Below are 15,059 nucleotides of genomic sequence, written 5' to 3' on the forward strand. Positions count from 1 at the left end.
TAAACTTAAAACAACAAAATACAAATTGATAACAATAATATAGTAATTACTTTGATTGATAAGAATGATCAGTCATATATGACATAAATCACTCGTATGGGCTCTATAGACTAAGGTTAAGGTTGACAGCACTTTTTATTTTACTTCGTGTAAAAAAACTCAGAAATACCTGTATACCAACTGATGTGTATTTCTATATTATCTATGATTGTTTCCATATATGTTCTTCTATATTTATTTATATTACCTATGGTACTCCGTTTCCATGGAGTTGTTTAGCGGAATAAAGCCAAGTTTCCGTATGGTTTTTCTCTTATAGTTTGTGTGGAAAGAGAAGAGTCGTGAAATGTATGGGGCTCAATACATTTCACGACTCTTCTCTTTCCAAACAGACTCTATTATGTATCAATTTATTCCGCTAAACTAAAATAACTAAATATGTCCAACGAAATTAAAACTTTATCTCGTTATCTCCGCCCCGAGCGATTCGACGAAGAACCAAGTGCCCCCGTGTCTGATTTAAAATGGGCCCATTGGTATTTTACATTCAATAACTTTCTATCTGAAGAATGCACCGCTGACACAACGGACTCCGTTAAACTGAAGCTCCTGGTAAATCATCTCTCTCCTACAATATTTTCCTATATACGTGCAAGCAAAACGTACGACGAAGCCATCAGCGCTTTAAAGAAAATATACGTAAAACCGAAAAACGAAGTCCTTGCCGGACACCTGTTAGCTACGCGAAAACAACGATCCGACGAGACCGTCAAAGAGTATGTTCAAGCTCTGAAACTTCTTGCCCAAGAATGTAATTTTAAGCAAGTGACTGCAGACGAACACCAAAACGAGTCTATGCGTGGAGCATTCATCGCTGGCATTAGTTCGCAGAAAATAAGGGAGAGACTCTTAGAAAAATTAAACCTGAGCTTAGACGAAGCGGTCAACTTGGCAATTTCTCTCGAAGATGCTGGAATAAACTCCCAAGCATTTAGCAATACTCCTAATACACCACTAAATCTTAATGCCTTACCCGAATCAGAAAACACGGAGAATGCAGCGGCTTCTACGCCTGCCCCTCATCAAAGCTCATCGACGCGACGCTGTTTCTTTTGTGGTGGAAATGTGCACCAGCGCATAAAATGTCCTGCGGCCAACGAAACCTGCCAACTATGTTCTAAAAAGGGCCATTTTGCAAACGTGTGCAGATCCAGGCAACCGCACAGAACAAATGCTGTATGGATGGATGATGCTCAACGCGATGGCACCCTGTCCGCCATCTCTGCCGCTTCTCCAAGTAGTCTGAGAAAAGCTACCACACCTATGACAATTAACGGATTTAAAGCTGAAGCTTTGATAGACACGGGAAGCTCTTTAAGTTTTATAAACAAAAGTCTGGCTGAAATACTCAAGTTAAAAATAAAGCCTTGTCATTTTTCTATCACTATGGCAGAACTTAGTCACGTTTTCCATGTTACAGGCACTTGTTGCGTAAATATTCAAATTGAGAAGCACCAATACAAACAACAATCTCTTATGGTCGCTAATAACCTATGTGCAGATGCTTCGAGCAACACGGAAGGGAGGCGGCATTCGCACTATTTCCCCTCTGCCGAGGTACAAGATTAGCGCGTCAAAATAATCTAGCGCGGGTAATAAAACTAGTTGCACTTGGATTTTTCACTAGACCGAGTCCAGACGCGCGCGTGTACACTGCTGCACAAAAATGCCTGTTTGCTCGGTTTTTTGTTATAAAAAGAGGTCGGGGACATCAAATTTACAAAAAGAAAGTGTTACATTTCACATGTAATTTTTTTTTACATATCATACGTTAAATTACATTTAAATACAATTATTATATTTTAGTCTCAAGTAATTGTTGGATTTATCGATTTTGCTCGCTCAGTACAAATTGCGGATCGGTCGAGCGACAAATCCGACTTCTCATCTCTCAGAATACAATGACATACTTCAACGAAAATGTGTTAGTGTGCGTGTTGTGACACTAGTCACTCGTCCGTACATAAAAAGAGATCGAGGTTTGCAAGATTTGTCTTTGACGTGTGTCATTTTCTATGTATTTGTGTCGTCATTACAGATAGGATTTTGTACGTAAGTGTGTGAAAAATGCGACTGTGTGCACCTTTCCCCCCGCGAAAAATGGCAGAAAGATTTGTACGGCGAGATATCGCTTGGGCCCCTCCCTTCCGACGTGTCGGAAGCCGGTGTTGCTCGAAGTGCAGATGCAATTATCGGTCACGATATTCTGAAAAACCATTCCTCTGTAGAAGTGGAGTTTGGAGGGCCACAAGAACCGTTACGGGTTTGTAATGTCATGGAAGCGTCGGTTCCACCAGCATCCTTGTTTACCAATCTCTCTCCTCACACAAAGCCCATTGCGGTTCGGTCCAGGCGCCACAGTGACGATGACGAGCTATTCATAAAAACTGAAATCTCTAAACTACTCGAAGACGGTATCATCGAACACAGTGTATCTCCCTGGCGGGCACAAGTTCTAATTGCCGGTGGAGGTCTACATAAGAAGAGGATGGTAATCGATTATTCACAAACGATTAACAAATATACTGAATTGGATGCATTCCCATTGCCAAAAATAGAAACAATTGTCGCAAAAGCAGCACAGTACAATTATTTCAGTCAAATTGACTTAAAAAGTGCTTATCACCAAGTACCTATTTTACAAAAAGAACGAATATACACCGCGTTTGAAGCAAATGGTAAATTATATCAATTTACCAGGATTCCCTTCGGGGTCACCAACGGTGTAGCGGCTTTCCAGCGTACTCTCAACTACATCATAGAAAAAGGGAACTTAACCGGTACGTTTGCTTATTTAGACGACGTTACTGTATGCGGGAAGACAAAAGAAGAGCATGATGTCAATCTGTCCAAATTTAAGGAAGCCGCCGCCAAGTACAATCTGACACTAAATGAAAACAAATGTGTATTTGGTAAGGAAACCATTAACCTACTTGGCTACACGATAAAAAATAATGCAATTCAACCTGATGAAAATCGACTGAAACCACTGCTTGATTTACCAGCGCCAGAAAATGCGGCAGCGGTAAAAAGAGTCTTAGGACTTTTCGCTCATTATTCCAGATGGATATACAATTTCTCTGAAAAGATTAAACCATTGCTTTCAATAAATACATTTCCGCTTTCTGAAAGTGCAATGACTTCTTTCAACGAAATAAAGAAAAACATAGCAAAAGCCTCCTTGTCGGCAGTTAGCGAAGACGCTATGTTTACAGTAGAAACTGATGCTTCTGAAAATGCGCTAGCAGCTTCTCTCTCTCAAAATGGCCAACCTGTGGCGTATTTTTCGCGATCCTTGAACGACTCAGAAAAGAAACAGTCTTCGATTGAAAAAGAAGCTGCCGCAATTGTTGAATCATTACGGAAATGGCGCCATTACCTCATTGGCCGGCCACTTTCTCTTAATAACAGATCAACAGTCGGTAGCGTTCATGTTTAACCAAATCCATTCAAGCAAGATAAAGAATGAGAAGATTGAACGGTGGAGGTTAGAATTGTCTTGTTTCAAGTATGACATAGTTTATCGTCCTGGCAAGGAAAACACAGTCGCTGATGCATTAACCAGAGTATGTGCGCATATGAACACTGACAATTTAAAAACTTTACATGACAACCTCTGTCATCCAGGCATAGTCCGTATGAATCATTGGGTGCGATCGAAAAACTTACCTTATTCTCTTAATGACATTCGTCAAATGACTGCCAACTGCAGAGTTTGTGCTGAAATAAAACCCCGATATGCATCAACAAGCGGACAGCTTATCAAAGCAACGGCTCCCTTAGAGCGACTAAATATTGACTTCAAGGGACCGCTTCCGTCGAAATCGCAAAATAAGTATATACTAACCATAATAGATGAGTATAGCCGTTTTCCTTTTGCTTTTGCATGTAAAGACATGACGTCAAGTACTGTTATCAACTGTCTAAATGAAATTTTCTATATATTTGGTACACCTATGTACATACATTCGGATAGAGGAATGTCTTTTATGTCTCAAGAACTTACTCAATACCTCGTCTCTCTTGGAATAGCTTGCAGCCGCACTACTCCGTCTAATCCCCAAGGTAACGGCCAGGTGGAACACCTGAATTTCACCTTATGGAGAACCATTCAGTTGAGTTTGAAAACAAAAGGCCTTGAAATAGCCGAATGGGAAAGGGTTCTATCTCTAAGTTTACACTCTATACGGTCTTTGTTGTGCACAGCTACTAATGCTACCCCACATGAGAGAATGTTCAGTCACCCTCGAAGAAGTCCTAACGGGGTATCATTGCCAGTTTGGCTTACTACCCCAGGACCTATACTAATAAAAAGAAACGTGCGTAATTCAAAATATGATTCAGCTGTGGAAGAAGGTCATCTCCTACAAAGCAACCCAAATTACTCCTACGTCAGGTACGCCGATGGAAGAGAAGGTACGATTTCAAATAGACATCTAGCACCAATCCCTTCAGATGACGAATATTTGTCCATATCCTCTGAGGACACTGATGATGTGCCTGAGGCCGTGGCTGAGGAACCGTCTGAAGTTGTTACAGAAGAACCGCCTGCGCCTGTTGATGATACTGAGCCAACAGAAGTACAAGAGCCGAGAACACCAGGTATACCTCAAGTCGAAGCAAGACGCCCGACGCGTGAGCGGCGTCCGCCGGCCTACCTGGGGGACTACCAGACATCTTAGGAGGGGGTGAATGATGTGTATTTCTATATTATCTATGATTGTTTCCATATATGTTCTTCTATATTTATTTATATTACCTATGGTACTCCGTTTCCATGGAGTTGTTTAGCGGAATAAAGCCAAGTTTCCGTATGGTTTTTCTCTTATTATGTATCACCAACATGACAAACATAATTTATGTTACTTTAACTTACGGATAATTTGGTCTAGGCTGTAGCACCGCCAAACGAAAACAACCGAGAGTTGCCGAAAATGGGCGAATATCGTGAAATCAAGATTGTTATGAAAATTTATTTTACTCATTGTAAATTAAATACGCATAGAAAGCGATAGTTTTTATATTCTAGTTTTATTCCCATATGTAGATAATAGATTTAAACAGTTTTTTCTTATAATACGTGCGTTGTATTCGAGATACGTGTCAAAAACTTTTTTAGAAATTTGTAAGGCGCCATCTCTCTTCTTCGCTCGTTTTTTATCCCGTTCTGGTTTTTCAATTTTATATATATGATATTTTTTATAAATTATTTTCTTTTTTGTAATCTGAGTATTTCTGTTGTATTTTTCTTTTGATGAGTTTAATTATGAGTTAGTTATATAAGTAGGACATTATATACATAAGTTTCTTTATTTAAATAAGAAAGTAATGTTATTTCAAAGCAATTATAGACTTATTATAATTTTTTAAGTAAAGTTTTTGACTTTTAGAGCAGAATTTGAATGTGTTTAATGTAATTAGTGGCTCAGAGGCCAATTGATTATTATATATATATATTTTTTTTTTCATTTTGTATGGTTTATAATTGTATTTTACATTGGGACTTTGTATGTTTAATATGGCTGACCCGTCTTTGTTATCTGTGTGTCCTTACTGCCCTAACTCTTCAAAGACTTTTAATCCGCATGGGCTCAAAGTCCATATAGGGCTCAAGCATAAAGATGTGCTTCGCCCGGTTTCGCCTCAACCTCCTTCGGTGTTGCAGCGTGACACTCTCTCCGGGCCACTGTCAGCGGCGCAAATGGCCGAACCCAGTGTTTTAGGATTAGGCGACCTGGCTATCCTGAAACGGTCAGTGAAGGTGTTGCGGCATATTCCTAAGGGTGCACGGAATCTGGCTGCCGGTAAAATGAGCGACCTCATTGATAGGTGCTTAGACACAAATGGTACGGGAGAGTGGTTTGATCTGTTGTCATTCGCATACTCTGCGCTTAAAACGCCAGAAGCTACTGACCCGGGCAATCTGACAACCAAAGTAAAACGAAACATTGACTCAGCTAATGCCTTTACTTCTGCGGAGGATTGGGGGGCAGAGGCAGGGATTACGAGTCGGCCTTCGCTTACTAAGACTGTTGAGTCTAAAGTTTTTGAGGGTGACCTGAGGGGTGCAGTGCGGGTGCTAATGTCAGACGACGGCGTGGCGCCTTCGGGTCCGGAGACACTTGCCGCCTTGCAGACGAAACATCCTGCTCCTTCTAGGCCGCTTACGTTTCCGCAGGATCCTGACAACTCTTTTCCTGCATTTTTTGTGAGACCAGAAGAGGTAGCTCAGGCACTGGGCTCCTTTAGCAGCAGTTCGGCGGCCGGCTTGGACGGTATTAGACCAACGCATTTAAAGGAGCTTACATCTGGATCTGCGGGGGAAAACGGTCTGCGGCTGCTGGAAAGCTTGACAAAATTATGCAACTTTTTGCTGAGTGGTCAGGTAAATCTGGAAGTTTGTCCTTATATATATGGAGCATCTTTATGCGCACTTTCAAAGAAGGACGGGGGTATACGGTCCATCGCTATTGGTAGCACTTTTAGACGGTTGGCGGCTAAACTTGGGTGTCGATGTCGGGCTGTGCGCGAGGAGATGGCTTCGTACCTTCAACCTTCACAGTTAGGTTTTGGCACTAAATTGGGGTGCGAGGCCGCTATTCACGCCACACGGTCTTTTTCAGTGGACCCCATCAACGCGGATTGTGTTATAATAAAAATCGACCTGAAAAATGCCTTTAATTCCATCGAACGCGATATAGTTCTAGCTGAAGTCCGAGAAAAGGTGCCTTCCCTTTATCCGTTTCTCTTCCAGGTATACTCGCTTCCATCTTTCCTCTTTTACAACGGTTCCCGGATTTTGTCTCAAGTCGGCGCGCAGCAGGGTGATCCGCTGGGTCCTCTGGTATTCAGTCTCGGGATACAAAAGGCGATTTCCGAAATTCAGTCCCCTTTAAACATCTGGTATCTGGATGATGGCACCATAGGAGGTAAATCAGAAGAGGTGGAACGGGATCTGCGCACGCTTCTTCCTCGCCTTAGAGAATTGGGGCTAGAGGTTAACTCTACCAAGTGCGAGTTCTTCCCCTGTAGCGCCGGGGCCCGTTCTTCCTTTCCCTCCTTTTATGATATCCTTCCCGGTCTTAAGGAGGTGTCCGGTCAAAATTTTAACCTTTTGGGCTCCCCTATTTTTGCAGAAGCGATCCCGGAGGCCTTCGAGGTCAGAAGACAGCTTCTCTTGATGGCAAGGGAAAGATTAGAGAAACTGTCAGCGCATGTTGCTCTCGTGCTGTTGCGGGTTTGCTTTGCTGTTCCCAAGCTCATGTACTTTTTGCGCACAGTACCGACTTGGCTTCACCCTATGCAAATGGACTCCTTTGACTGTGCTTTGAGGGAGTCTGTTGAGTCCTTGCTGAATGTGGCTCTAAATCCAGAACAATGGGACCTGGCGTCCTTGCCCATTCGGAGTGGTGGTCTGGGGGTGCGGCGCGTGCGGGATGTGAGTCTACCGGCATTCTTGGCATCGGCGAGTGGGGTCGTGGATCTTGTTACTCGAATTTTATCTCCTAATGGTAACAGGGTATCCATACCTTACGCTGCGGATGCTTTGGCGGCTTGGATGACTCTCAATCCGAACGCGCCCCAACCCGAGAAGCCGGACGTACAACGGCTATGGGACGATGTTGGAGTCAAGAGGATTGTCGAGGGTCTGATAGAGAACGCAGTGGGGGCGGATAGGGCGAGGCTGCTGGCGGGGTCCCAATCGGAATCGGGGGCGTGGTTGCACGCGCTTCCATCTCCGCATTTGGGCACCCTCCTGGACAACGATTCGATGCGGGTGGCGGTGGCTCTTCGCCTGGGCTGCGATGTGTGTGTTCCTCACTTATGCATCTGCGGTACTATGGTGGAGAGCAACGGCCACCACGCTTTGAGTTGTGGTCGATGTGCAGGGAGATTCCCACGCCATCACGCTCTTAACGATCTGATCCGGAGGGCGCTTGTTTCCGCGAATGTCCCATGCATGCTTGAGCCCCCAGGCCTTAGCCGGTCGGATGGTAAGAGGCCGGACGGGTTGACGCTGGTGCCTTGGCGGAGAGGTAAGTGCTTGCTTTGGGACGCTACATGCGTCAGCACTTTTGCTGCATCGCACATTGGCCGCACCGTGAGGGCAGCAGGGGCAGCTGCTGAGGTGGCGGCGCTGAGAAAACGGGAGAAGTATGCGGAATTGGACGGCTATTTGTTTGTGCCTCTGGCAGTCGAAACGGCTGGCTGTTGGTGCTCAGAGGCTAGAGAGTTTTTTAAGGAGGTTGGGAACCGATTGCGAGATATAGGCCTGGATCCCCGCTCCGGGTCATTCCTGGTGCAGAGGTTGTCCATCGCGATTCAGCGCGGTAATGCGGCAAGCGTTTTGGGCACCTTTGCGCCAGGGATGACGCGGGGTGGAATATTTGACTGACGGTTGACTGCTTTGTTTTTGACTTGTGTTTTTTAATTTATTAATTTGATGATTGAATATGTTTAGGTATAAGTTTTAATTTCTATTAGGTTTAGTTGTATTCGTGGTTTATGTAATTGTATGATTTGAATAAAACGATGAATTTCATATAATACTTAAATACATAAAAAACATACAGGAACAAATATCTGTATCATAATACAAATAAATGCCCTTACCAGGATTCGAACCCGGGACCAAATAAATAAACCAAACTTTTTTATTTTAGTTTATTACTAACCCAAGCCTTTGCACAGGGGTTGGCCGGGCGAAGTATTTAGCAGATGGCGCCAGCATATAGCTTGCCCTGTCAATGTCCTGTCAAATTATTGTTTTTGACGTGATTACGTCTTATATATAAATCGATGAACACCGGTAGCATGTGCACGAAAAAGTGTCACGTTGTGGACATATCTCCACCTCCACGTTTTCTTATGACGTTATCACGCAAAATTATCGTCCGTAAACCGAAATTATAGACAACCATATTTTTTTGATGGAATTTTATGCCCTTCATGTCCTGTCAAATTATTGTTTTTGACGTGATAACGTCTTATAAATCAATGAACACCGGTAGCATGTGCACGAAAAAGTGTCACGTTGTAGACATATCTCCACCTCCACGTTTTCTTATGACTTTATCACGCAAAATTATCGTCCGTAAACCGACTTTATAGACAACCATATTTTTTTGATGGAATTTTATGCCCTTCATAGAACCAAAGAGAATAGATAGTATAGAGGGCTATTGCCAACGTAAATTTTGTAGTCACGGTACATTTACTGCCATCTATCGAACATGATTAAAACTTAAAATCAAATTGAAAATGTATAAATTAATCAAAATATGTTTACGGATAAATGATTTTTAATTTTTATTGTTCCATACTGACCCATGTTCTTTCACTGATATGTGTTAAAATTGTTAAATATCAAACAGTGTCGTGAACGCCATCTAGCCGAGAATAGGCCAAAGGTGTGTGCGCCATCTATTCTGACTTTTTCTTGATGCCCTAGGGAAAATGAGCAACAAAAGTTGAATGTTCTATCGTGACAGCAGTGGGCAGCGACAGAAATGCCATTTAATAAGGAAACTTGCAGCCCGCTTGCAGCTTGAAACCCGCTGCAACGCTGCGATGTTGCTGAAGTCACAATCTGATTATAACCTTAAGGGGCTGAAAATGTTACGTACCTTTTTTTTATCCGATCCGTTTTTGCAGCAGATCTCAGTTGAGTTACTTCCTGTGTCGTGTCCAGACGATTTCTCAGATACTGCAACAAAACATACACACAAATAATAGTTTCTGATTTCAAATAATCATAATATTAGTTTATGTGACTACATAATTAAATCCATTTTGTGGGTTTATGAAACGAACGAAACGAGTTTCATAATAGGATCACACAAGTATTTTAATGCCTAATTATGTACAGCTACATACACTTCTTTGTCTAAGTACCTACATCATTATCGTAAGATTCAACAAAACAAAGTAATTTTATACTAATGAATAGAATCAGGCGTTACTTTGCGGAAATCCTTATTAATTAAAACCAAAATATTACTTTGTTATTTAATCCGCGAAAAGATATCGTGCTAGTCAATCAGTGCTAACTCGTTATACTTATATTTATTACTTGCGTATTTGTTCTCACCCTCCCACCGCAAAAATAAATACGCAAATACATGTAACAAATCCCCATTTAAAGAACAATACTCGACACGTGTTTCGCCTCTCTACGAGGCATTTTCAGGAGATGTTGACAGTCTGATGGCAACAGCACATGTACATTGACACCATTTCGAAGTAACAACAAAAAAAATACTTTTTTTTATAACTCGTCTTGACGCTTAAACCGTTGAATCGATTCAACGAAATTAGGTATAGAAATTGAGTTCCGTTACGTTTAATCACAGACAAAACATCCTCCAGACTGAGCATAGTCGCGCTACCCCCGCTGCCACGCATACGGTAATTTTACTCCATGTTCGAGTCGAAAGTGTCTTTGTGTGACGTCCGTGAACTCGTTCGTCATTTGAACGGACCAATCACGGCACGGGATTTGGCTCACCTCGTCCCGCGCACCCCCACATTTTTGGCAGCATCGGTTGCATGAAATAATTGCTCTAAACTCCGTCTAGAGGATTCCTAGTCTATGCGTTTAATAAAATAAAAAAATAAAAAATAAAAAAATAATAAATAATAATAAAATAATAATTACCAATAAAACGCCACCTTGACTGATATTTATTAGAATAAGGCGAAATCGAATTTCTTTGTTTTTCAGAGTTGTTCTATATTTGAATGTAATTAGGTACCTATCGGGTATCGATAAAGTAAAGTTAAAATTACGATACACCCACACATACTTAGGCCGCTAGCTTATCGTTTCTAAATATAAAGTATAGGGAAGTTCTGAAATAGATGTAGAATTAGCAGCAGCGATTTTGATAGCCCACGCAGTGACAGTGTTATTTTAAATGTCATCATCATCATTGGCCACAGCATCTTTGCAGATGATAGTTGCAGCGATTAAAGAAAGTATTTTGAGGAGGTAGTCTACAGTCTACATCGACTGCGATGACTGTAATGACTGTTAACTTCTATGAAATTATGACGTATATATAACACTTGCACTGCGTGGGCTATCAAAAGCTGCATGGGCTGTTATTTATCTATATATATAAATGCAAGTGTCCTGACTGACTGATTCATCAACGCAGAGCCGAAACTACAAAAGCCAGAAAGTTGAAATTTGCACACCAGATTGTATTTATAAAGTGTACAAGAGATAAGAAGCGATTTTGAGAAATTCAACCCCTAAGGGGGTTAAAAAGGGGATGAAATTTTGTATGGGGTTAAAGTTTTCTTTTAAGCTAGGAATTTGAAACTTCGTAAAAAGATATATTATAAAAATACAAGAAAACTAATTTCAGCGTTTTTGAAAATTCATCCCCTAAGGTGGTGCAAAAGGGGTTGAAAGTTTGTATGGATATCAATTTTTTTTTCGAGTGGTGGACTTGAATCTTTGTATTTAGGAATATTATTAGAAGACAGGAAAAGTAATTTCAGCGTTTTGTAAAATTCATCCCCTAACAGGGTTAAAAAGGGGTTGAAAGTTTGAATCCATTACAAATGGTTTTGAAACTTCTTAGAAAGGCAGAATAGCTTATTACAAAAAAAGTAATTGCAACGTTTTTGGAATTTCAACCCCTAAGGGGGTTAAAAAGGAGATGAAAGTTCGTCTTGGGGTGTAAATTTAATTTTAAGCTAGGAACTTGAACTTTTTGCAAAAAAGGGTATTAAATTAAAAATCATGAAAACTAATTCAAGCATTTTTGAAAATCATCCCCCAAGGTGGTGAGAAAGGGGTTGAAAGTTTGTATGGAGATCAGATATTTTGTGAGTGCGGAACTTGAATCTTTGTATAAGGGCATAGGTACCTATTATGAGAATACAAGAAAAGTAATTTCAGCAACCAACATCAAAATTCACTTGACTTAAAACTTCATACAACTTGCTAAAAAAGAAAATTACTTAATTTCAACATTGCTTGGATATGAAAATTATAGGTACTAAAGATGTAAAATGTTGAAGATAAGATTCCACGCGGACGAAGTCGCGGGCAACAGCTAGTACGTCATAATTTCGTAGAGGTTTGACATTTTGACTTTTCTCGGTCTAACCCTATTGGATGTCTTTCTATTAGCCGTAGATTATAATTATCTTCAGAAAATTTTCACCCCGCAACCTACAAAAAGTTCCACTCCGTCACATTTTTGGGGACAAAAAACTAAACAACGAAAAGAACTTTGACCCATCGCCCAACTGTTAACTGTACCTACACCTTATGCCTAATTGTAATAAGGTCCACCGATGTACTAGGAGTGTTGCTGTTTCCTGCGGCGCTCCTCTATAAGGCGGAGTTGGGATTCGTTGGTGGTTTTAGACGGTAGTCCTATTACTGGTTAGTCCGTCATCGCTCCATTTGTTCCCCCGGGCCAGGCGGCATGCGTAGGGTTTGCAATCCGGATCCGAAATGTATGAAATTATCCGGATCTGGATCCGGATCCACGAATGTTCCCATACATTTCGGATCCGTCGTGCAAACCCTAGGCATGCGTAAACGCATTTCCCCAACGTTAAAAAAAAAGAAGTGTTGCTGTTTGCACTTACGCTGCCGTTGCAATTTGAAGTTGTGCTTGATCTCATGCTGCATTCCTCTCCAGAGCTTGGTGACGATGAGGGAATAGGCAAATACCATGACGAAGATAGGGATGAGCAGTAGCGCCGCGTCCAGGCCCAAGTTGAAGGCCCTCTCTAGCTCTAGACTTGGCCAGACCTCTCGACATTTGTAGGCTATGGACAATTAGAGTTAGATTTATTTATTTTATGATAAAATTACGCTTTAAGTCTAAAGATAATTTACGACAAAGTAAAAATTACACTACTTCCTTACCAAGATCGTGAATAAAAAAAATTAAATTCACTCGATAAGGATCGTCATAATATATCTTTATAGGTTAGTATATCATAAATCATAAGTTTTATTGAAAATATAAAATCAAAACACACTGGTTCCGTTATAAGGTTTCTCAATTTGCTATACCTACCTACATACCTAAGAGCTAAAAATAAATCGGCCAGCCTGATGACTCGTTATTGATGTGCTAAATCTAAGCTATTTAAATGTAAAAAAATATTATTGAATCGACTGTCTAGTAAAAATATAATTACATCATTTATTACGTAAATTTTTTATATATTTATGTCACAGGCGTGAAATATTTGTTAGGGCGGTTTTATACTGGCGTTTTTTGTGCACGTTAACGGTCGATTCGGGCGTATTACGAGCTTACACGCGCGTTATGTTTTCCTACATGTTACTAGAAACCGCCCTTAGTCGCCGGCAAAGTTCATGCTCACTAGACGTCATCACTCCAACTCGGAGTGGAAAATCAATTAAATCACTACATATTAACTATATTTATATTCCTAAGGACCTACCCTACAGATTTGTTTTGTTGCTTGCATATAATTGTCTTTAATAGGATTTGTATTATTTTGAGAATACCGTGGGTTTTGTAATTAGGATCCCCTAATGGCAAAACCCACGCTAACCCACGCTATTATGGTATAATAATATAAATATCGTACCAGTTTTTTACTTAAACGTCGATATTTTGTGTATAAATTTATTTTATAAATGTGTTTGAATGTATGGTCGAGCAGTGACACGTGTTCTTTGGCCTCTAGTTATGTTAAAAACTGTATGAAAACAATGTTTGGAACGTAATCTGTCGCAAGGTAAATTATAAATAATATATATGTATAGATGTAAACATCATTCTATATGTCGGAGAATGGCTAAATTGTGCCATCTATCGCCTTTAAGAGACGTTTTATCACGCAGCCTTTGACAAATAGTGTAAACACTGTACGTGGCGTTAGGTTAGGCACAGTTCCGCCAAGGCGTCATAGAGTGCGCTGTCAATACAAATGCAATCGAGAACAATTGAAGTTATGCTGTCAATCAATCTTCAGAAGGGAACGATGAGAACGAACGGGAGAAGATGACGACTGTGGCGGTTCCTGGGTCAAATTTACTGGTTTGCTTAAGATAAGAAACGTAACGTGTGGTATGATTTGTAATGAGTCTGGTCCAGTAAAGTCTGCGAGTTGAATATCGTATTTCAATGAAAGCCCTCGTCATCCACGATTGAAGGTTCAGGCCGCGTAGCCAAAATGCCAATCGCTTACGCTCCGTAGCAATCGAAACGCAACTGTCACTGTCGCACTAATATTGGAAGAAGACACAAAGCGTTTCGTTGTCGAAGCGATAGTGATTGTAACCTTGGCTAGGCCGGCAGACGTGCATCCGATAGTATGATACGCCCACGATTCCCGACAAATATATAAACGTAAACATAATTATATGTATTAGAAGTCTTACCGTTTCCTCTCATGGGCTGTAGGGTGGAAACAATGAGTATGGGCAAGTTAAGCACGATGGATAGAAGCCACACCAGGCCGATCATCTTGTAGGCGTGGCACTGCGTCTGCCATTTGCGGGACTTGAGGGGTCGGCAGATCGCGAAGTATCTCTCCAGGGATATGGCGACCAGCGTCCACACGTCTACGGACACTGACACCGCTGAAACAATGATAACACTGTAGGAGCCTATCGAATCTTCAGATATAAATTTTTATCATGATAGGAGAAATAAAGAAATATGTCATGTCGGACGCCACGGTTCGGGCCCGGCCCGGTCAAGCGTGAGTCATCCTTAAAGCAAAATAAAGAAATTCAAGATAGCGGATTTATATTTCAATTTTAACTACATAACTACATTATCATCGGTTATACATTTTTGTAATGATCAGACCAATTAATTCAAAAAAGAAGAAAATTAAAGTGGTCGAACTTTGTCCATTATTGACCCCCTATTTCCAACACAATCAGCAAGCCTATAATATGGATCGCTTTATCCACATTTATCCACGTGATTTAACAACTGTCACTTTTTAACTCTGCGAGATAGAAAGGGACGGACACCGTTTTA

The 15,059-nt window shown here is 41.0% G+C and overlaps 1 protein-coding gene across 1 annotated transcript in view; it reads right to left on the reverse strand.

Annotated features, from left to right (window-relative positions):
• The window catches only part of LOC134666940 (cholecystokinin receptor-like), a 40,522-nt gene that overhangs the window by 12,597 nt on the left and 12,866 nt on the right, over positions 1–15,059 (reverse strand). The window contains exons 3-7 of the mRNA XM_063524248.1: positions 14,450–14,650; positions 12,625–12,855; positions 9,687–9,736; positions 6,821–6,837; positions 6,248–6,257 (exon numbers count right to left, since the gene is read on the reverse strand). Of these exons, the coding sequence (XP_063380318.1) occupies positions 6,248–6,257; positions 6,821–6,837; positions 9,687–9,736; positions 12,625–12,855; positions 14,450–14,650 (509 nt within the window). The remainder of the gene's footprint in view (positions 1–6,247; positions 6,258–6,820; positions 6,838–9,686; positions 9,737–12,624; positions 12,856–14,449; positions 14,651–15,059) is intronic.

This window comes from Cydia fagiglandana, chromosome 8, assembly GCF_963556715.1.
Source record: "Cydia fagiglandana chromosome 8, ilCydFagi1.1, whole genome shotgun sequence".
Classification (NCBI taxonomy): Eukaryota; Metazoa; Arthropoda; class Insecta; order Lepidoptera; family Tortricidae; genus Cydia; species Cydia fagiglandana.